This window comes from Syngnathus floridae, chromosome 17 (assembly GCF_059516105.1).
Source record: "Syngnathus floridae isolate MCC-2025c chromosome 17, RoL_Sflo_1.0, whole genome shotgun sequence".
In the NCBI taxonomy this organism is placed as follows: domain Eukaryota; kingdom Metazoa; phylum Chordata; class Actinopteri; order Syngnathiformes; family Syngnathidae; genus Syngnathus; species Syngnathus floridae.
The window spans coordinates 10,938,061-10,959,782 of NC_142429.1; the positions used below are offsets into that span (position 1 = coordinate 10,938,061).

The 21,722-nt window shown below is 38.7% G+C and overlaps 2 protein-coding genes and 1 long non-coding RNA gene across 3 annotated transcripts; 1 reads left to right on the plus strand and 2 right to left on the minus strand.

Annotated features, from left to right (window-relative positions):
* The first annotated feature begins 8,240 nt into the window (after positions 1 to 8,240).
* Positions 8,241 to 12,050, plus strand: LOC148384491 (homeobox protein Dlx4b-like). Its single transcript, XM_088358698.1, has 3 exons — positions 8,241 to 8,847; positions 9,804 to 10,000; positions 10,802 to 12,050. Exons 1-3 carry the CDS (start codon positions 8,535 to 8,537, stop codon positions 11,042 to 11,044), a joined length of 753 nt encoding a protein of 250 aa, XP_088214824.1. The 5' UTR covers positions 8,241 to 8,534; the 3' UTR covers positions 11,045 to 12,050.
* A 480-nt stretch (positions 12,051 to 12,530) lies between these two features.
* LOC148384492 (uncharacterized) lies at positions 12,531 to 14,790 on the minus strand. The gene is made up of 2 exons (XR_015853398.1): positions 14,399 to 14,790; positions 12,531 to 13,939 (listed from the first exon to the last, which is right to left on the minus strand). It is a non-coding gene; the product is annotated as an uncharacterized LOC148384492 (long non-coding RNA).
* A 371-nt stretch (positions 14,791 to 15,161) lies between these two features.
* Positions 15,162 to 21,642, minus strand: LOC148384493 (homeobox protein Dlx3b-like). Its single transcript, XM_088357830.1, has 3 exons — positions 21,080 to 21,642; positions 17,819 to 18,003; positions 15,162 to 17,130 (listed from the first exon to the last, which is right to left on the minus strand). The coding sequence occupies exons 1-3, from the start codon at positions 21,399 to 21,401 to the stop codon at positions 16,705 to 16,707; spliced, it is 933 nt and encodes a 310-aa protein (XP_088213956.1). The 5' UTR covers positions 21,402 to 21,642; the 3' UTR covers positions 15,162 to 16,704.
* Between the last annotated feature and the right edge of the window lie 80 nt (positions 21,643 to 21,722).

The following is a 21,722-nucleotide window of genomic DNA, read 5'->3' on the forward strand; positions in this document are numbered from 1 at the left end:
ATGGCTGCAATTGACCAACGGCGTGGACGGATAAATGGCAGCCGACCAATTATCTGACCACCCTCCCTATGTACCCACAAATAGCCGTGTTGTTTGCACTAAAAATAAACCGTCATTTCAGTCTACTAACATTTGACCCTTGACACCAGGAATGACAAGGGCGAGCTCTCTTCGACTTGGGGCTAAAAATAACAGCACATTGAACCTGAACCTCAAAGAAGGTTATCATTTTTTAAACCATAACAAGATGATCAGTCCTCGTTCTACTTACAAAGTAAAAAAAAATTGCAAAAATAATAAAAAATCAGGACAGGTAATGAAACCTAAATAATTTGTTTGTGATAAAAGAACCAGTAAAATAATAATTAAAAATCAGGACTACTACCCAACATTAATGATAATAATAATAATAATAAGTGTGATGTATCTTTTGGAAACATTTTGTTTTGATGTAGGACAACAATATTTAGCATTTTATTGTAGCGTGCACACTTTCCTTGTGTCAGCAATTTAACACCTGCTGACCCACACAGTGCCCTCTTTCACCGTGTCCCACACAGTACAGAGTTAATAACCCTGACCTACGATTGGAACAGCCTGCGGGCTTCACCTGCACATCCGACTCAAACGTGCACACGCAGCGGATGCAGAAGCTGGAAGACTAATAACACACACTTCCAGATGTGCTAGCACCACACATGGGATACCTCTGGATAACCAACAAACCTATGCATTCGATAGAAGTGATGCAAATATCATGAGTGTTTTGAACTACAGCACAGCAATTACCCAAGTTGATTTTTGTAGAACCAGTTCTTACAGAAACTAGAGGAACAAGTCGCAAATCATTTGATGTCTGGAGCTTTTACACCTCAGGCAAAAGCAGGGAGCGCCCACTTCACCGTATAGTCTCCTAGTCTTTCTATTATGATATTGCTATTCGATGATTCACACATTTGTTTTTCCACACAGGAGAAGAGTCTACGACCCTCAAATATAAGCCGTTGTTTTAAGTCGCAAAATCTTGTAAAATCTTAAAACACAATTTTATACGAGTACTTGCTCTGATTTTATTTCATGGATCTGCCTGGAACTGTTTAATAACTAAGACATAGGTGGGTAGTAATATCATCATATTTACTTAAGGACATTTTATTTTGGGATATAGTGTAAGTCACTACTTTTTCTTGTGAAGAAACAAGTGACCATTTGATTCCATTTAACCGGCACAGCTCAGGAAAGATAGAACAGAAAAAGCCAAGGAGCTAACAAAGCTATGGTGACAATCTAACTCTCCTGTTCAGCAATTATCAAGCGTTCCATCCTGCACAGACGCTCATTACTTCCAGGCCCGCGAGGACATTTGGAATCACTTGAAAGGGGCCCGTGTAACTTTGTTGTTGTTTATATTATTGTCTGTGTTGAGAGCAGCTAATTAGCACACACGACTACTACTGCTGCTTCCCACCACCTGCATTGTATGATTAAATTCATTTTTCATTCATTATCTTCATTTTTTTTTAAATTGGATAACTTGTTGATAAATTGTTAGCGTCATGATATTTGGGATCGGTTATGATTAAATAGGACTTTAGGGCAAGACTGATTCTTTTGCAGTCTGGACTAAGAGAGGTCAACATCTGCTCTGGAAGGAGTCTCAAAGTTTGCAGAACTTTCTAATAACACCAGAATAATAGTTGCTTGACAAGTTAAGAGTAGCCTGGAAATTAGAACTACTTTTTAGCAATGTCATAGTCTGCAATTGAACACAATACGTTGATGTTAAATGTGCTACAATTTTTGCTATTTGGACAGAATAATATTAAAAACATTTGACCAAGACCTGTTTTCAAATTATGAAGACAAAAGATCATGAACCAGAGTCCAATACATTTCCATTAATTTGCTCATTGCTTCTTTTAAGTATGAGATGTACTTATCCTCTTTTTTGAGCAGATCATCCAATCCATCCAAAAATCTGTTGGGATAGGCTTCAGCTTTTTGCAGTTTATTGCAAGATTAATTGGAAGGTGATTAGGTTGATAACCTTAAACAAAGAAAACATTGCATTATTTTAAGCTTAACTAAGTTCAGTCATTGCATACATATACCAGGAAAATATGAAGCATAGGTAACTAAGCAAATAAGCAATTTAAACATATGCCAAACATAAACATTCACTTTGCCTTTGTAAATACTCAAAGTTCAGCTTGTAGCTCAAACATTTCAAACAAACTAAGCATTAAGCAAACTACAGCATCCAAGTTCATTTCTTACCAGTTGCGCGTGACCAAGAACTCTTTTTTTTTTTTTTGATTTCTCTCTTTAAGCTACTTTTCAGCCACCTTTCAATTGTTTGTTCCCCCAGGTGCCATGATGGTCTGTAGGCAACATGGCCGTCGTCCGGGTCATCTGACAGGAAGTTTGCTGAATTGTGATGTGGCTATTTATCTCTGCCCCCTGCAGGTCCGGAGGAGCACTAGTGGATATTGACCTGAATGATCTCCACCTCTTAGTTGACAATAATAGTGTGCTAGATTTGCTAGAAGGAATGAAGGCCCCAAGCAACAGCTCTTATAGGTATTGCTTTTGTTCGTATGCAAATCTTACATATTTTTGAAACATAGGGGATTAAGAGGATTTGCCCGAGGGCAAGTTTACTCTCATATTTACAGTCAGTCCTCTACTGACCTGCTTGGATTTCCAAATGTGCAACAAAAAACACTGTTTAAACTCTTTTCTCTCTCTTTGTTTTTTTTTTTAAACTACTTACCTATTTTTGACAGGTAAATATTATTTGGCGTTGGCAGATTCCTTTAGAATTGCTCGTGGCAGTCAGACAGCTCATTTTGATGACATCAACAAACGTCAAGTGATTGAGTTGTAATCTTGCGTGATGACAGACAAAAGCGCATGACACTCTTGGAAGTCTGATGTGATTTTATGATCAGCATAAATCCGTGGCGAAACTCAATCATGGCCAATTAAAGCTTGCTCGTTTACAGTCTTGACAAAGTATTTGTCTCCGAACGTTCTCCGTAGCTAATTTAAAAATTAGAATTCAAGGTTTTCGCCTGCTTCTGAGATATTTATGCAATACATGAGTCTAAATGTGTCTGAACAGAACAGTGAACACTCTCTGCCACCAAAGTGGCACATCTCCAAGGCACTCCTTCCTCTGCACCCGCCCGTCCAGCTTGGCAAAAACCAGTCTACCAAATTATAGTCTTAAGTCTCATACAAAAATCAGGATCCACCGGCAGTTGCACGTTTCCTGTCTCTAAAAGTAAAGCCCTGAAAATGATGATCGCTCATAATGATAACAGAAGAACAATGATAGAATTTAATCGTAAAAATCCAAGTTAAAAGAGAACCCCAAAAGTTTCTTTTCAATAATAGTTTGTATGTACCCCCATTAGTATAAACATGGCGTTCTGATTAATGTTGAGTTTGTGTAATATGAGTTGAGCAGTAAAATTATTATTTTTTTAATCCATCTGAGGGGGCGGCCATTTTGCCACTTGCTGTCAACTACATATTCCTCAAAAAATAAATCAGAACACTGTGTTGGGCTGCACAGAATATTATGACATCAAAAATTTGGGAGTTGATTTGATTTTTGTCCTTTAATAACAAGAGCAAAGAAAATGACAAATTGCACAGTAGAATAGAGTCGAATACCCAAACATCGTGCAAATTGGAGCGCAACCAAAAGTCAAACAAACGTCAACATGCTCGGCATTTGCTAAAGAACACACACATTACCTCGTCAATATTATGATAATTTGTAGTTGACTGTTAATTGGGATAATTGTTACCTCATAGGAATGCGTTTAAGAAAACTCATATATTGTCAAAACATAATAATTAAAGATATAATTGATGTGCCACTATATCAACTGCTATTTTAACATGAGCCAAAACAACGAAGCTTCCTGAAGCTTCCTGATCTGAACTTCAAGCGTAATCAATCTGGTGTGAGTTGCAAATATGCAAAAGGAATCTAAAAGGACTTGCCCTTCCCTCCAGTCACAACTAATTGGTAACATGACATTCTTGGAGGTAAGACAGTATGTTTTCAGAACGCCCTCGTTTTTGTTGCCATTCATGACAAACATGTCGTACCCGTAACAAGCTATAATTAAAATCGACATGCAGCTTTAAGACGGTATCTCACTATAATTTTCTGATCCAGTTAAGCTTTGTGACCTTGATTGACGCTTACACTCAACTGAGTGGCATTCAGTTTCAAGTTAGAAAATTTTCCGTTGGGTATTCGATGTGCATGTGTTTGATTGCTGTGTTATTGTTTTTTTGACGTGACTAAATTGTTCATTCAAGCAAGCTGATTTGTTTAAAATTGCAAAATTTGTTAATTATCTTTATAATTATCATAATTGTCTAAGCTCACTTCCATTATACAATATATACTGTAATCACACTAAATGTCTTAGTTGGCTTTGCTATCACTGCATGGAGAAGTAAAACCCTGAAATCTTGTCAAAAGAATTCCCAAAAAGTAAAGCAAACAAGAAATGGTGAGAAAATTAACACCACTAGAAAACACACCCAAACATGCAAGAAAAGGGAAAGTGTGCATGCTTGCTTTGAATAAAAGGATTCCGACATCAGGTCATTATTTAAAGGTCATCCGAAGCCTCCAGGGAGTAGCAGGATTATTTTCGCTACTTCCTTAATCTTTTCATTTTGCATATCCTCAATTAAAGAACAATGTAAGAAGACATTTTAGCATTATACCAATGAACTTCCAGGTTGCAAAACTGCAACCGTCATTTTGATTTGGCCAAGGTGGATTGATTGAGAAAACATGGTAAATGGTTGGAATGCTGATTTTAGTACTCTTCTCTACCACCGACGATTGAAAAGTGGATATGAAACCAAAACTTCTTCTCAGATTGAAATCTTTGTATGTATCTGGTAGTGCGAGGCATAACACAACACATTTTTTTGCCTTGTTTCAGTTCATGTCATGTCATGTCACTTGTGTCCTGTGTCAAAATACCCCAGTTTTCATAAATTCAATATAATCTGCTTACATTTTGTAATGGTCTATACTAGGAATGGGAAACACCCTGAGTTGATTCATTTAAAAAAAACTTTTTTTTAAATTCAGTTATATCTTCTGCAAAAAAAAAAAAGGAAAATTTGAGGAATAAAATACTGAAAAAACACCAAACATACAGGGGAAAAAAGGGGGTGATTATTTTTGCAAATCGAGCATATGCGGTGGTTGACTCGTTTTAAGTTGTGTTTTCTCTATTCACTAGTCCCCCCAAAGAATTTGTCCGCATCAGGAATCAAAACAATCTTTGGAAATTTCGGCGAGTTTCAGAATATTACGCGTTTTCATACTGTCACACTCAGATAGGCTGTTAAAATTTTTAGGAGGAACTAAAATGGAAAATTAGGTCATGCAAAATCCCCATTATCGAAACAAAATTGTGGCTAGTAAAAACCCTGAGCGACTAGTACCTATGGGAAACCCCGAGCCATGGTGAGCAAGGAAATGCAATACAAAAAAAGTTAGTTATGTAGTTCTGTTGCTGTAACAAAACCCGTTACGAAACCTAAAATAACACCACACAAAAAAACATTGGCAATAATACAGGTCAACTATCCAACGTAAAACGACGTAAAACAAACAATATAACTCTCTCCCCTCCCCTCGTGCACGCAAGTAGAGATGTGCGGAAGACTTTGGCGCCACACTGTCTGGAGTATTGTTAAAAGTTGTTAAAAGAGACAACAGTATAACCACTCTTCTTTGGGCCTTGGCTTTCTTGAGCGCCTCACAATGGCACGGCATAATTAGACTTAAAAAAATAAAGGAAATCATTTGAAAGATTATTTGTGTGTGTGTGTGTGTGTTGTCGGTCAAAAAACACTAGTAATATATCTTAACTCATTCACTGCCATTGACGTCTTGCCATACACTGCTATAAACGTCCATTTTTTTTTCTAGGTAAAATTTCAAATGTTGGATATCTGCCAAAGTGAAAATAAGAAATCAATTTAACAAGACAAAATGAAGATTTGCTTTGAAGGGCTACCTCAAATTATAAATTCAAGCTCAAATGTAATACACATCACATCAGATCCAGTTAGAACTTTTGTTTTTCGATGAAGTTGAGGGGGTGTCAGAATGGCAAGACGTGACATGATTCAATCGAGCGATGAAGAAAGGCGTTTGTGTTTAAGCCCACCCACGCTTAGCAGTACAAGAAATTTGATATGTATTTGCCAAAATAGTTTCTCCATACTTTAACGCGCTGAGAAATGACAAACTCCCTTCTGTGACTCCACTAAGCTTGAATGACATGGTAGAAGCTCATTTCATAATTATAGCGAATCAATCTGGCCCAAAAAATGCACACACCAATGCTTTTATGAGCCACATAATATTTTATGTCAAATAACTCGGGGAGATGACCTTGTTTTATTTAGGCCGGGATGGTGTCCTGGCCTCTGCAGAACCCTTACCAAGGGTTCAAAAGTCACCGGACGCCCCAAGCCCTGACTTTGTTAAGCTGTTTACCCCCGAGGGCTCTGTGAAGGTGTGGGATTGTTTCTGTCTTTTGGGTCCCATACAGAAAGTGTTTTGAATTTTTTGGATACCATTGCTCTTGTCAAAATTGGAAAGACTAAAGGTAGACACAGCTTACTGACTTTCTACCAGTCTAATTCGAATATTAAGGACTGATCAGGGTGAAAAGTCTCAGTCTCAGTAATAATGGACTCGGGTGCTTCCTTTGACATAATTGACGGTGTCATGTTCGTGCAGAAATTGGAAGAATTTCTGGAACTACTTTTAACTGGTTCAAGTCTTTTCTAGGAAACAGGATGTACTTGTTTTTGGTACCTCAGTGTACCGGTGGGGTTCCCTAAGAGTCAATCACGGGACCCCGATTTTTCAATCATTAGGTCGGCTAATAAGCATCAATTACGCAAATGATAAAAGGGGTTCAAGAAGTGACCCTTGATGGACCCCGTACGCCATGTTTGACACTCCTGACTGAAGCTAACCCCAAATAAACAAGACAAAAAAAGACAATGCAGTCAGGCAAGTAACGATCACTTTGCATCCGCCATAACCTCACAGCAGATTGCGCAATGGGATTCAACATCCCTCGGAGCACATTTCTACCAGTCCAGGCAACACTGCTCATATGCCATCGACATTGCGAGGAAATATCTCCTCTTGAAACAATGACCCTCCAAATCAAAATGACATGTGAACGTGTGTTGCACCACTCCACGGGAAATGTTTTCACCTTTGCCCACTGCCATGCAAATTATGACTCAGTATTAGACAGCAAAGAGGGTGTGTCCCATCTTCAGTCAAGGGAAGAATGTTGGAAGCAGATGAAAGTAAAACCGCTGACTTGGATGTGTAATAGCCTACTTCTACTTACAGCAGTCTGGTTTGTATCCGAATCAAAAAGACAAAAACAAATGAGGAACAAATAAGAAATATCTCATTCTGCTTTTTAACATATCCTGAAATATGAAATCTATTATTCTTTGGTTTTCAAGTCAAAGCGTGCGGTCATCCTTCATTGTTCATGTCTTCATTTATAATTTAACCCAGCAACTGAAAATTAAAATGCTTTTTCGCTGTCATTACGTTTTGTTGTCGTTTTCAATTTAAGTACACACTCGGTTCAAAATGCAAAAAAAAGAAAGATTTGTTTTGAAGAAAGGATATCATTCGTGACACATTCAGTATGAAACTCATAGGGAAAGTATTCTTTTAATTTGCTATCTGTAATTTGGCAATTATTCTTTTTCCCCCCCTTTTTTTCCTTTTGGTTTGATTGTCACTTGTCAAATATTGCTCTTTATATTGATCTACTTTTCGTTCACACTACATTGCTTGCATTTGTAATGAGCATGTCCATTTAGGAAAAATTAATAAAAATATAATAAGAATCATATGTGGACCGTAAATTACTTGCTCTTGTTTCAAAATGTGAAAATTGTAATTGTTTTCAGGAATAAAGAAAATAAATCAGTGTTTTTGTTTTTGTTTTGTTTCTCTACCTGTTGGAATTCATCCACCAGGTTTGCAGTGATAATTTAATTTTAAGTGGCGATTAAGAAAAATTATATGCCACGAGCAAGCGGGGACACGTTTGAACTTTTGCGACTGATGTTACTGCGCCTTAAGTGACAGCCAATGAGCGTGCGGTGCGCAAAGAACCAAGTTAAGCCGCACACCACGCAACATTGACACAACACTTTACCTTGACACGCGCATGCAGTGGAGCGGGTGAAGCGTTGGAGAGTCTCTGTTGTTTGGAGGATACATATTTATTTTAAATAGCATATTCAAATTGATTCATTTTGTTTTTGTGGATCCATGTTTTCTAGTTTGTTACCGCTTGCGGAGAATATGCGCACTCCTTAATATTAACACCCTTTATTTATCTATTTTTTTTCTATACTCGTTTTATTATGACTGTTGTTCCCCAAAGCTCCGACAGCTGACCGGCAAAGTTAAAGCTGCATCCCCAATGATGACTATGAGTTCTATGGCGGACACTTTGGTCTCTCCCGATCTTTCCAAATCAGCTTTTTTGGAATGCAGCAGCTACCCCGGACACCAGCAGAGCTCCCCGGGATTATCTCATAATCATTACCAGTTCCACACTTTGCACGCCGCCACGCAGCACGACATCCCCTTCCAGTCCTCAGCGCCCTCCTATGGCCGTCCTCTCGGCTACCCACCCTACCACAGTCCGGTGAGCCCGCACCAAGCTGGGACGTATCTTTCCTACCCGCACGGAGGGCACGGCGGTGGGCTGGTGCACAGATTGGAGAATAAAGGTGGGCTCATCTATTTGATTGCTATAAGGATATAGGAGACGCTTGCAAATTTATAGGCTCATTTTTGCCTAGATCAAGTGATATTAAGTTCTTTTTATTGAATGAAAAACATCGGGAAAGTGATGCATTGACCCGATTTTATTTTGAGGCCTGCTCGCACTGTCCGATTTGCCGTCCCTTAAAAATTCTAACGGTCTTGTCCGGTTTCACCATCGTTTGTCGCACATTTTTACATTTTTATTTGATTCAGAAGATGTAAGGCAGATGCAAAGTTGAATTTAGGAATGAATGCTCATCTAATTGCAACGTATTTGAGAGTTTTATTGATGGTATTTATCATATTAAATAAAAAGCCAGTCAGCCCTTGACAAATCTTAACTGGGGGAAAGTTATTCATCTCTGATTTTATTCTAACAATCAAATATAAGGTCGTTTTCAAAAGAAAAAAAAAGCTAGTATTTCATTTGTTACGCTATATATCTGTGCAGGAAAGCATCCAAACTAACCCACATTGTCACATAACAGTTAAAAGATTCTGAGAAAATAAAGTCTGTGTCTGTAATCCCTAAATTTCACATTTTATTTGATTGCAAATTGAAACATTTGTTCAAATTTAACTTTCTTATCTTTCTCTAAACCTCACTTCCCTTTATGTGCTGTACCTAAGAGGCTTTTTTTTTAACAGAAGCTTCAAAACGTTTACATTTGTGTTTTGTTGCATGATTAGTTATGATAAAACCAAGAATCCCTTTTGTGCAACAGTTTGTAGGCTAAAAAAATAATAAATGTACATATAAATCTCAATAAATAAATGTAAAACTCAAAGCAAATGTGCCAAGCATGCTAAAATTTTATACTTATTTAAATATAACCACAATATTTTGCAACTTTGGTCAACGTGGCCTTTTAATGACTGTGTTGAGAACCTTCTGATGCCTTCTTCCTTCCTCAACCAGAACACCAAAAGCCCACCACGATATTAGAAACTGGAGAGCTACGTCTCAACGGGAGCGGGAAGAAAATCAGAAAGCCTCGGACCATCTACTCAAGTCTGCAGCTCCAGGCCCTCAACCAACGCTTCCAGCAAACCCAGTACCTGGCTCTGCCCGAGAGGGCCGACCTGGCTGCGAAATTGGGCTTGACGCAGACACAGGTATGCATTATTTGATTCATTATTCGCTCAAAGTATTTCATTTAGTATTGAGTATTGATTTAGTATATTTCGTTGCCTTGGTGTTTCCAATTATCGTCCCTTGCTTCAAACCAGTTTGACATCTTTGACATCTTCTTACTAATCTGACTCAGAGGGACGTCTGTGTCAACAATTGCTCACTTTGCAAGCAAGTTGTGAAAGTACTCCAAAACGAATCAAACCCATAAATCTTCTAACCACAAAAAAAAAAGTGATTACACCAGATTAAGCTCATTATATTTGGACATCAAAAATACATCATCTGTTCATTGATTGTGAGTTCATTCTACTTATTTACTCTGCTTTAAATGAACAAAATGCCAACAATCTACCTGTTGAATAAAACAAATCAAGAATTAAAAAGACACTCGGGTTAATATGTTGTTAAGCTGTATTTTTCTTGACCTAACAGAACAACAAACCTAAAATAACTTCTACGCACAAGGCATTAGATTCCTGAACGAATGACATCACAATGTGTCAATCACCCTGTGCAGTATATTATTTTTGAATTTTTACACAGTGCAACACCCCCGCAACTTGCAACAGTAGAATTGTCAAATGCCTGCAAATTCTATAATTATTTTATTTTTGCACTAATCAGACTATTACTACCGCAGGACTCATTGTCCTTTTTTTTATTATTCTATAATTTGTCTGCACTCCTTTTGGTCTCTTCACTATTCATCTTTAATGAATTAAAACAGATTTTTTTTTTTCTTTTTGCGTGACTCCTTTTTCATCTTTCTTATTTCCTTCCAGGTTAAAATATGGTTCCAAAATAAACGATCAAAGTACAAGAAGATAATGAAGACCGGACCCAACGGATTGGATGGAGAGCCCAGGCTTACCCCACTCCAGTCTTCCACTTCTCCAGGCACAGTATGGGATATGAGCATGGCTTCTAAAGGCACACCAGTGCACTCTGCTGGATACGTGAACAATTTTGGCCACTGGTACCCCGGACACCCGCAGGATCCCATGCCTAGAACTCAACTGATGTGACACAAGTGATGTGACACAATTGCCCCATATCAAAGCTAACAGTGTCAAACACTGGAGTACTAATTAAGTAAAAACAAAACTGGCGCAAGGTGTGTAAAACATGAAGCAGTTGTGTGTCCTTATGGTCTAGAAGTGTAAACAGGTACATGAATTCTTTGGTGGATGGTGTCACTTGATTTCTTTGGTGTTAAAATACAAAGATACAAAAAAGGATCAAAATCAATCACAATTTTTGCATTACGAATGTAATCTATATTATGGTTACTTATTTGTAGTCTCATTGGGATATGTTACTTGATTGTAAAATCATAATTGACAACATGGTTCACACGCAACTCGTCAGCTATTTTTAACCAGAGTAGAACAACCTGTTCTTATTAGCAAGCTATCATATGACATGAGAAAAAAAAAAAGACATCACCAATTATGCACTGAAGTTAACCTCTTGACGGTGTCGTGAAGTATGGCAAAGTTTCGAGTTTTGTGTGAAGCGATGGAGCATCGTGTTTTGCAGCAGGACTCGACAAAAGTGCCAAAGTTGCTGCAAAGGAGATTTGTGCCTTATCGGCACGCAATGTAGGCTTTTCTACAAAAAGTATTCTTACAACTAAGTTGTATGTTTGAGTAAAATCCTGCCATGATTCTGGACAATGTTTAGAAATATATATTAATATATTTTTTGGGTGGGATTGTGTGGCAGAAGCACATTTGGGGAGAGGGTGTTCTGTGAAGGTTTTCTATAGTTTGAAAAACTGGTTTTGGTGAAGTTAAAAAAAAAACAATGTAAAGAACAAAAAAAATGAATTTTTTGAGTGTTTTAAATGTACTGAAAGGTGGCATTATAATTAAATTATTTATAAAAGCCGTCCAATGTGGTATTGTGTATTAAATGGCAACAGCTTGTCTTTCCAATTGAATTATTAATCACTATTTAAAATACAACATGTGACAGATCAGGGTTCAAACAATCAATACTGTACTGTAATAAAGCTTTTTTGGTACCACAGCACTTTCAGTTTTCTTTTGTTTGTCTTAGCTGAATATAGACTGTGTGACATTTTGTATTTATTTGCAATTCCCATCATTTACATCCATATATTTTCCTCTTTATTAACAATTTTGGCCAAACATCAGAAAAAAATAAAGCCTGATATTGAACAAAGTACGATTTAAATGCTACAAGCTCCGCCCTAGCTATGCTAGCTCCACAATGCTAATTGTTCTTCGGCATATTTTGAATAGATTGACAGGGCTGTGCAACATAAGCTCTCCTTCTTGTCCCTAAATTGAACAGTAACTAATTTAACATTGTAGCAAATCTAACATTTATCTCACGGGAAGAAAACTATAGGAACAAAGCTTGCGTGAGGACAAAAAAATGTGTCTGATGACTTGCTACCGGGCAAAAAGCAGCATGCAACCGGCTTCGGAAGAAGAAAGCAGTCAAAGAGTATCAGACAACATCAATTAACACAAGAAACAAACAGCAGGTGTCACTTTTTATTGGCTTGTTAATTCATACCCATAAGGTGTACACATAAAACATGCAAGTGGAGTGCCACTGACGTTTGCTAGGGATGCAATCAGATATCATCTTAGACTTTTCGGATTGCAAGATCTCCCCATAATGGTGGAGCACTTGTTGGCACGTCCGCTTCACAGTTCAAACGTACAGGGTTTGATTCTGGCCTTCCTGTGTGGCGTTTGCATGTATCCCCCTTTCCTCCGACCGCTTCTGTTATCTACCACTACTCACTGTGTGAGTAACCATTTGCATGTCCAGTGATTGGTTGAGAACATATGGAAAGCGGGAGGATTTTATGATATAGAATAAATTACATAACGAAAGCTTTAGTTGTGCAAATGAATGCGCCTAATTGGAATATTCTCACATTGGGATTGACAGGTACATGCTGCAGTGCAATTGTTATACAACAATCAATAACAATTGCAGTATCTACTTAAGCCAATTAAATCACAATCATCATTTATGATAATTCTCTATTATTATCCTTCTCTGCTTGTCAAACTATTTGTCATTGTTTTTTCAAGTTAGGGTTCCATTAACATTGTGGTCATCAATTACCTCGTAACCTGACGCTGCGTCTCACATCAACTTGACGATTATAGTGACATTACGCAAACAAGTATGGAACACCAACTAATCACTCTAATTAGCAGGAGCTCAAAAGCGTGTCGCCCATTATCGTTGACGTCATTGAATCCGGCTAACTGAGTGATCTGTTAGACTTACAAGTCTTTTTTTTGTTTTTTTTCTGGGATCTTTTGACAAAACTTGTGTTGAACCAGCTGCTGGAAAACAATTTATATTTTGAGAATGATTTCTTTTATGTGACATTCTTATTGATATGAAGAATTTCTTTGACGTGTGTGAACAGGCCATGAGAGCTATTTGAAAATATGTACATATTATCCATGTGTGGTTTGTAGGTTGTAGCTGGAGGCAGGGAAAGCAAAGTCTTTCCAGCTACTCTTGTAAAGTTGTCTTTCGCTGCTGGGTTTTCCTCTCAGCCGCTGATGTCATCATCTTGTCTCATTCCTTTCTTGCAGGCTCCTGAAGTGTAAAACTGCCTCCAACTAGTTGATCATGATGACTCAAGCCCATAGATTCACCAACGTGAACTGTTTGTGTAGACCTTTCTGTTTTTATGTAATAAGACTTTCATGGAAAATTCTATTTAACTTTTTTGTCTTTATGACTCGACCAGGTGGAGAGAAAATCAGTTTTGGAATCCCCATTCTGTAAGAATCTTTTTTTTCTTTTTACTGTCGAATCAGTCATGGCTTTAGAAGCAAAAAACTTCACAGGTCACTACAAGTCCCAGTTGGCTCTCCTTGAGATGTTAAGACACATTCCTCTTTGACACCTGGAAGCTGAAGGATCAACAGAGGAAGGTAAATAGACATGGCAAGTGTCGTCTGGGATTTAGCACCAAGAGTTAAATGAACATGGTGTCACTCAGTTCTATTTGAATCGAAATGGTCATGTGATTGCACAATTGGAATCAGTGCACATTTAGAAAAAGGACAAAAAAAACAAGGGGTGTTAAATGGGCCATAATATGGAGGAAATAACTTTCATAGGCAGCATGGTGAGCACGTCTGGGTTGAAATTTTTGCTCAGGCCCTCCTGTGTGGAGTTTGCAGTTCTCACTCTATTTAAATCTGTGTTGTTTAATTGTGCCATGTGACCAGTCCAGGGTGTGCCCAACTTTTCACACCCATGATAATAATATATTTTGCTTTTAGTATTGAAATTTATACAAGTGAAATATATATTTGAGCAAGTAATTCAACTTTTCATCAATAAGCATTACAATAAATTCGACCAACCTTTCTGTGATCTTCTTTGTCCTCTTATTGGAGTATTGGGCTCTCCTCATAACGTCCAGCGTTTGTTGCTTTGATTTAGCAACTTCTCCATCTGCAGCTTTGCAAAACGCTCCATACACATTGTCATGTTTTGTCCTCAGATGACGAATCAAGTTTGCTCTTGAAATTGCTATATTTGTTATTTCCACACTTTTGACAAGCTTGCTTTGCACCGCCACGGAAGTTTGAATTGCCCAGCTACCGTCAACCGGTATTTTACGACAGTTGCCGTAAAGATCGGCACGACCAATCGAGCTCCGATCACCGGAAATTAAAAAAGATCGGGCCAATCCGATCGCGAGATCGGGACATGTTCCATGCACTTGATGGAAAAATAAGTCAAACACTTTGAACTGAATTTAATTCAACTTAAATGTGATTTTGGGATGACTTCTTTTCAATGCAGTCTTTTTAAAGGTTAGCCCTTGGGTTTGGTTTGCTTGTTTGTCACGTACACACCCGTAGCCGATCATACACTCACCTCCTCCCCTTTCCAACTGTTTACCACATGAAAGAAAATGTTCTGTTTCGCTGCTGTGTTATTAGATTTGAAAGACTCCAGAGTGTCTGCTGTACTGTCACCTCCCAAAACCTCCGGTGTGCGTGTGCGCGTGTTTGTGTAAGAAGCAAGTGCATGCATGCATGCAAGACAGTTTTTCTGAATTACTTCATTAAGCTCACAAGCCAAGTCGTAAAGTCAAATGTTTTATTTCAAATATGCAGACTGTTGTACCAAATTTGATCCAAAAATATAAATAAAATATTATCACGTGTCACACACCAATATAATATACATTTTCTATGAAAAGTATTTTAGCACCATTTGCCTCTTCTATTTTATATACAGGTAAATATCAATTTAAATGATCTCACCATTATTTGTTTTGCATTTGCTTGAGGATATTGCAAAGTTACCTTAACGACGCCAACATTGAGACTAACTTGAATCAACATTGACTGAAGCAGTCTGGGAGAGCAATTTGACAAACAATGCTAAACAACTCACTCAATGGAGATCTTTTTTTTTTTTTGTCCTGTTCTATTAAAACTAAATATAGGAATGCTTATGGTCAAGCAGTTTTCAATAGGGAAGTATTTAGTGACATTTAGACTGTGAACCGCACTTTGGTCTGTAATGGCTTGACCTATGAGTAATAAAAGAAACCAATCCAGTAGCACAGAGAAGTTGGCGGCACATGTTGCTCAACTAAAAAGTTAAGGTAATTACAAACCCGTCGTATCCTCATTCCTAAATGACAAAATAATTGCACCGTGGATGACAACACCTACAGAAGTTTTAATTGTCAGACCGAAGGTTGAAATACTTTCTTAGGGTTCGGTAAATGTCATGGCGGAGTTTTTACGTCACGCCAGTGACAATACACCGCACCTGTGTTTCTGTTTCCCTCATAAGTCCAAAAAGTTTAAACAACTAAAAAATCAACTGAGATTCACTTGCATGTCAAGAATATAACCTCGGTTCTCCCTCACACGAATTTGTCTTTACTTGACGAGTGTCATCACGAGCATCCCGGCCACATGTTCTGCTTGTATGACGACTTTGAAATGACTCAGTCTTCACCAACAAACAACAGTTGGGAAAAAAGGTATAATCATGACGCCCTCTAATTTGTTTCACTTGAGTATCTTGTAATATCAGACTTCAAGGATTGAATCAAGGCTATTGAGATGTGGTTTTGTTGATAGATATCCTTGCAAATTATTTTCTAATTCACTTTCAGTATTTTCGGACTAAATGTATATACTGAAAATAAATACACCACTTATACGTCTTCCAGGATTGCAGCGATCCCATATAATTGTGCGCTGTGAAATTATATATAACTTAATTATTTAATTTGTTATACATCTTACGGGATTACAGCGATTACTTATAACTGTGTTGTGAAATTATATTTAATTTAATGATTTAATTGGTTACAAAATTATTATTTCTTTAGTACAGAAAAATAGTGACATGGTGGCACACTGTCCTCCTTAAAGTTCAGAGGTTGCGGGGTTCGATCCCATCTCCGGGCTTCCTCAAAAAACAAAACAAAAAAAATTAAATCTAGAATATCAACAGTAGTCTGTCTATGGCTATAAATGGCATTAAGCAAATGCATTTGGGAACTTTGGTCATGTTTCAAATGTTCGTTATGGAAAGTCCATTTTCATCCTGCTTTAGAGGAACACCTTCGGGTATTTCTGGATGATCCCAAAACCTCCCTCCTGTTTGGGTTGAATGTCTTCAGTATGTTTGGGACTCAGTAAACGGCCCCAATGGGGGCGGGGGGCGCCGATGACGACGGGTGGTGGGTAGTGCCAGCCGCCTGCAACCCTAAATGTGCGTCCTGCTGCTGGTACCAATTCTGGTGCGTGTACTCCTCCATGTAGACAGAGGAGGAATCACCTGAGGGCTGATAGGAATCCTGCCCCCTGCTGGTAGGGCCCAGCATGGTATTATTCTTGAGGCTGCTGTTAGTGTTTGTGTCGTTGCTGCTTGTGTTGTTGGGGGCGTTGCTGCTGCTGCTATTGTTGTTTTCCCACGCAGCCGGAGATGGGGGAGAGTTGCAAGCCATCGAATCGCTTGCCTCTGGGCTTTGCTCCAATGCAATGTCCCCCAGTGGAAACTCTCCATTCTTGTAGAGTTTCTTGAATTTGGAGCGACGGTTTTGGAACCATATTTTGACCTGAAATTCATGCGAAGGCTTGTCATAAAGCAGCAAATAAATTGCAGCAATACTTGGCACAAATTAAACTCATTTTCAGTAAAAGCTTTTAAATTTTGGGAAATTATCAAGTTATTTCAGCATTTACAAACATTTGAAAATTTTATATTAAATAGAATTTTGTTATTTATTTGAGAATTCAATTATTATTATTATTTTAATAGCATTTAAAAATGTGTTAATAGAGAACATATAAGAAGAACAAAATTTATCTTTTTCTTTTTTAAAACACATGATGCATAAAAGCAGGATAGAATTCTTCCATTTTACTGTATGTGAAAAAACTTTGACAGGTGTGATTTAGTTTTGGTAGTTGTTCCATCTGAGGTGTCATTGGTCATTTAACCACTAGGTGACATCCAACTACAATTTCTGCTCAGTCATTTTAAGACTTAAAAAAGTCAATAACTTAGCCACAGGAGCCACAATGAACCAGTGCACCAGCATAAATTTAACATAGTGTCAGAAAAGTTCCAGGACTGGTTTCACACACCCACAAAAAGCAATCCAAACTACACATTATCTCTTTCTGAGCAATTAAAAAAAATTATAATCCCAAATGTGGGATTTTTATTTGCTATCTCTCCGCCAGTGCCAATAAAAGCTGTTTATTATCTTTTTTTTTTTTTTTTTTTCTGTCTTGCCTCACCTGTGTCTGTGTCAGGCCCAACTGTGCGGCCAGCTCGGCCCTCTCTGGAAGGGCCAAGTACTGGGCCGACTGGAATCTCCTCTGTAGGACGGCTAGCTGGTAGCTGGAGTAAATTGTCCGCGGCTTCCGAACCTTCTTGGGCTTCCCGTTTACCATCCGAACCTCCATCTCTGGTTCTTCTTTCACTATAGGAGGAGACGCTTGGTTAAGTGTGTTCAATGCAGCACCTACACATTTGACCATGAGAAATTTCTATTTTAGAACTCTGCATGTGTCTTCTACTTCTCCTCATACAATAAGAGCAGCTTAAAATTGGACTCCACAAAGCAGAGATATAACAGAAATAGCCATGGCTGCTACAGTCGCTACAGTACATTTCAAAGAAATTCCACCAGCACTCCAAACTTATAATTTTGGTCTGAGTGTCCCCTCGAGCCGGGGCGGGAGACGGAGATTTATTGGTGCTTTTCATGTTGTCTGAAAAACTGCTTCTATACATACATTGCCTCTATTGCTCTTGCATCACTTTTATTTTTTGGGCAATATTGACGCCGACTGATATCGATTAAGTTACTTTTGATTGATTTGGTGGTTAGCAAATGACAGTATAAATGTAACTTTTAGAAAAAATCAATTGGGTCCATGTTTAATTTTTGGAACAACATTATCCATTCATGTGAAGCAATCATCTTCTTTTGAGATTTGTTTGAATGATTTCAAGGCTATTTGTTATTCTATACGCATTTATGAAATAAACAACACGTCATTCATTTGGGGCGTGGCCAAAGGCCTTGCGTGATAAGGTGTCGGTGTTGTTGGATGATTCAAAGGCCAAGGCTGACTGACATGTTGTGACACCTGATGTGCTGTGTGGCTGTGGGCCAAAGTGCCCTGGAGCCTTCTCCAGCTGGAATGTCAAAAAAGTGCACCAGTCTGTTGAGTTTGAATATCTTGAGAAAGACGTTCACACACTGATATACGTTCACACGTCAAATGATGACAGGATGAGGTGAGTTCAAACACGCAAAAGCATTTTGTTTTAGTGACATTGATCATTAAAGTCAGATTCTTATTTAAGTTTGACCTATATAAGTTTGCGCCGGACTGACTTTACCACACGTTGTAATTGATCACTATAACGTCTCAGAAAAGAAATTCCACTAGTTGCTAAACCTAACAGTTAATTCATAAATAATACTAAATATATTATTATTTATTTAGTTAGTTTATTTGACAGGGACAGTGTACAATGAATATTTTTGTAGATGCACCAGAATTATTATTATTATTATTATTAAATGAGAAAAAATAGGGCGGGTGCGGAATCAGCACCAAAAAAATCATATTGAAAACTTAACTTGTATCTCTGAATAAAAAAGAATGTAAAAAAAAAATGACTAGTGTTGGAATCGATCCACACTTATTTTGTTAGAGCCTGGACTGGTCACTTGGCAGTTGCGGGGCACATTGAGACAAAATCACTCACATCTGTAATCATATACATACCTTCTTCAAATATAAATGAAAATTCTTACATTAAAGAACAGGCATAAAGGTGTGATCAAATTAAGATGCACGGTATGGTGACTAGAATTTTGCACAATACTGTATTCAGAATTCCAAAAACATTTATGTTTCATTGAAGAATATAAACTGACGGACGTACAGATGGATGGAGAATATAAAAGAAACGTCAATTTACAGTTTATACTCGATAGAAGCGTGTGAAAACAGTTCCGGAAACTACCGCTCTCGCTTTAGGTTTTTACTTTACCACAAATGATTCTCTTTTTTTGCCCACAGACTGCACCATGAGCCACTTTGCTTCGGCCGAAAATGAATCTTCAGTGATACTCTGACGTGGAGGACATCATCCTGCTTAAGTGTTTCCAATATTCCTCTCCAGACTTGTGACATCATTGTGATGATTACAAATGGTGGTCCACTGACAATAACCAGTGGACATATAGTGTAAGTCTCTCCATAGGTATGTTTTTTTTTTTTCCTTTGGAACCACAGAGCAGTAGGAAAACGAGTCAAAACAGGCCCGAGTCCTATTCAGCAATAAAAATTTGGGCCTGTGGCTTACCCAGCACCCCCTGCGACCCTGAACAGGATAAGCGAAAATGGATGAGAGGATGAAATTTTTCTGTGTGAAATATAAATGCATTTTGTTCAATCTTTAAACACCATTTTTATCTTTTTGGCCCAGTGAGAGGCATATGTAAAATAATCAACCACATGAGGAACATTGAGGGTTAGGGTTTGCTGGCGTATCAAGCTACCTAGCTAGCTCCTCGTGCATCCTAGTCATGCCATTTGAGTCCACTCTCCAACCAACATATGTTGCAAGTCAGCCAACGAGGTTGTGTTGGTCACTCTGGCACGAAAAGAACGCCCAAGATGATCCCACAAGTGTTCAACACAGTTGAGGTCAGGATTGCTGGCAGGTCATGCCATCCTCTTTGCTCCCAAATTCTGGAGGTAGTCTCTGACAAAGGGGGTGAAGGATACTCAGTGCAATATGGGATTGCCACTGGTCAGATAATATCATTTTGATATAGCGGTGTATTGAGATGATGCCTCACATGCTCACAGCCTCCATCTTACGCTATCCGTGCAGCAATCAGAACTGTGTTCTCTGTATCTTCTCTAAAATCTTAACCGTATGACCCAATTGCCAAATATGCCATCACACAACTTGGATTCCAGTGCACATGTTGCTAACAAAAATGGGCCTGACGTTAAAGCATAATTGGCTGCAGAGTCAGTTTTGGATTGACCGGACCATCCTGCAAAGCTTGTATTGAACTTTGCCTTCAATTTGGAGATGGGCTCATTTCAAACAATGCTGCAAGTCACATCACCTTGAAATTGCCATGTTTGGTCATTTGTCATGGACACAACACACACACTCTGCTTTGCTGTTCATCCCACAAACATTTGTTGTTTTTTTTCTTGTTCCTATCAACCCCAAATGAACAATAGTTTTTTCTTAACTTTATCAATTCCATCAATTAGTTGCCATATAAGCCATAAATCATATAATCCTAATTTATGTAGGCCCTATTTCCATTGATTACTTCATGCCAAATGAAAAAGTGACAACTTTTTATTTATTTTTTTTACATCACACCTTCATTTTGTATTGTTTGCTGCAATAGTAGTCAATTTCTTTCGTGGCATTCAAGTGTTTTATCAAAATGACAAATAAATGAACACGTTAAATCCTGCTATTTAGTCGGAGTCGTACTCACTCACCACTATCTGGAAGTGTTGACTGCGTCTCTCTGCTGAAGCCCCCGGGCTCCCTGTACGCCGAGTGCGGGTACGTGTACTCGCTTTTTCCGCATGGGAAGGCGCCACCGGGGACCATACCGTTCAGGTTGTAGTGGGTGTACGCGTAAGGGCTCATGTGTTGACTCGAGTAAGACTGTTGCGCTGCGTAAAAATCCTGCGAGCCATGGAGCGCGCCATGGCCGCCGTAGAAGCCCATATCCGCGGGTGAAGTCTCCGCCAGGCTCGGGGACGCGCGGAGGTTCGGTTTCTTCTCCTCGAAGGCAGGTGATGGTTGCCCGTTCATTGTTCACGACGTTCCAGTAAGTGTTCAGTAAAGACAAAGAGACAAGAGTGTGGAGCTGGCGTTCCCAAGTTGTCCACGGTGGCGGCGCCCAGCCCACAAGTGGAGCTCCTAATTACAGGGCGCGCCGAGCTGAGCCAAGCCGGGCAGGAGAGAAGGAGTGGATGTCTCCCTCTCATTGGCTCCCCGTCGCACTCCCAGCCTCTGCCCCGGGGCCAAGACGGCACTGCTTGTCGCCTGTCTGACTCCCTTCTTCTCCCCGCAGAAACCTCCAGTGAACCTCTCCCTAAAGCCTTAAAGACACCGAGGCGCACTAGCAACCAA

Excerpts from the sequence above, each read along its gene's own strand:
- LOC148384493 (XM_088357830.1), bottom strand. The coding sequence starts at position 21,401 with ATGAACGGGCAACCATCACCTGCCTTCGAGGAGAAGAAACCGAACCTC. Across the intron at positions 18,004-21,079 it reads GTCAACACTTCCAGATAGTG|TGAAAGAAGAACCAGAGATG; the intron begins GTGAGTGAGTAC and ends CTCCTCCTATAG. Across the intron at positions 17,131-17,818 it reads TGGGCCTGACACAGACACAG|GTCAAAATATGGTTCCAAAA; the intron begins GTGAGGCAAGAC and ends CATGAATTTCAG.
- LOC148384491 (XM_088358698.1), top strand. The coding sequence starts at position 8,535 with ATGATGACTATGAGTTCTATGGCGGACACTTTGGTCTCTCCCGATCTT. Across the intron at positions 8,848-9,803 it reads GCACAGATTGGAGAATAAAG|AACACCAAAAGCCCACCACG; the intron begins GTGGGCTCATCT and ends TTCCTCAACCAG. Across the intron at positions 10,001-10,801 it reads TGGGCTTGACGCAGACACAG|GTTAAAATATGGTTCCAAAA; the intron begins GTATGCATTATT and ends ATTTCCTTCCAG.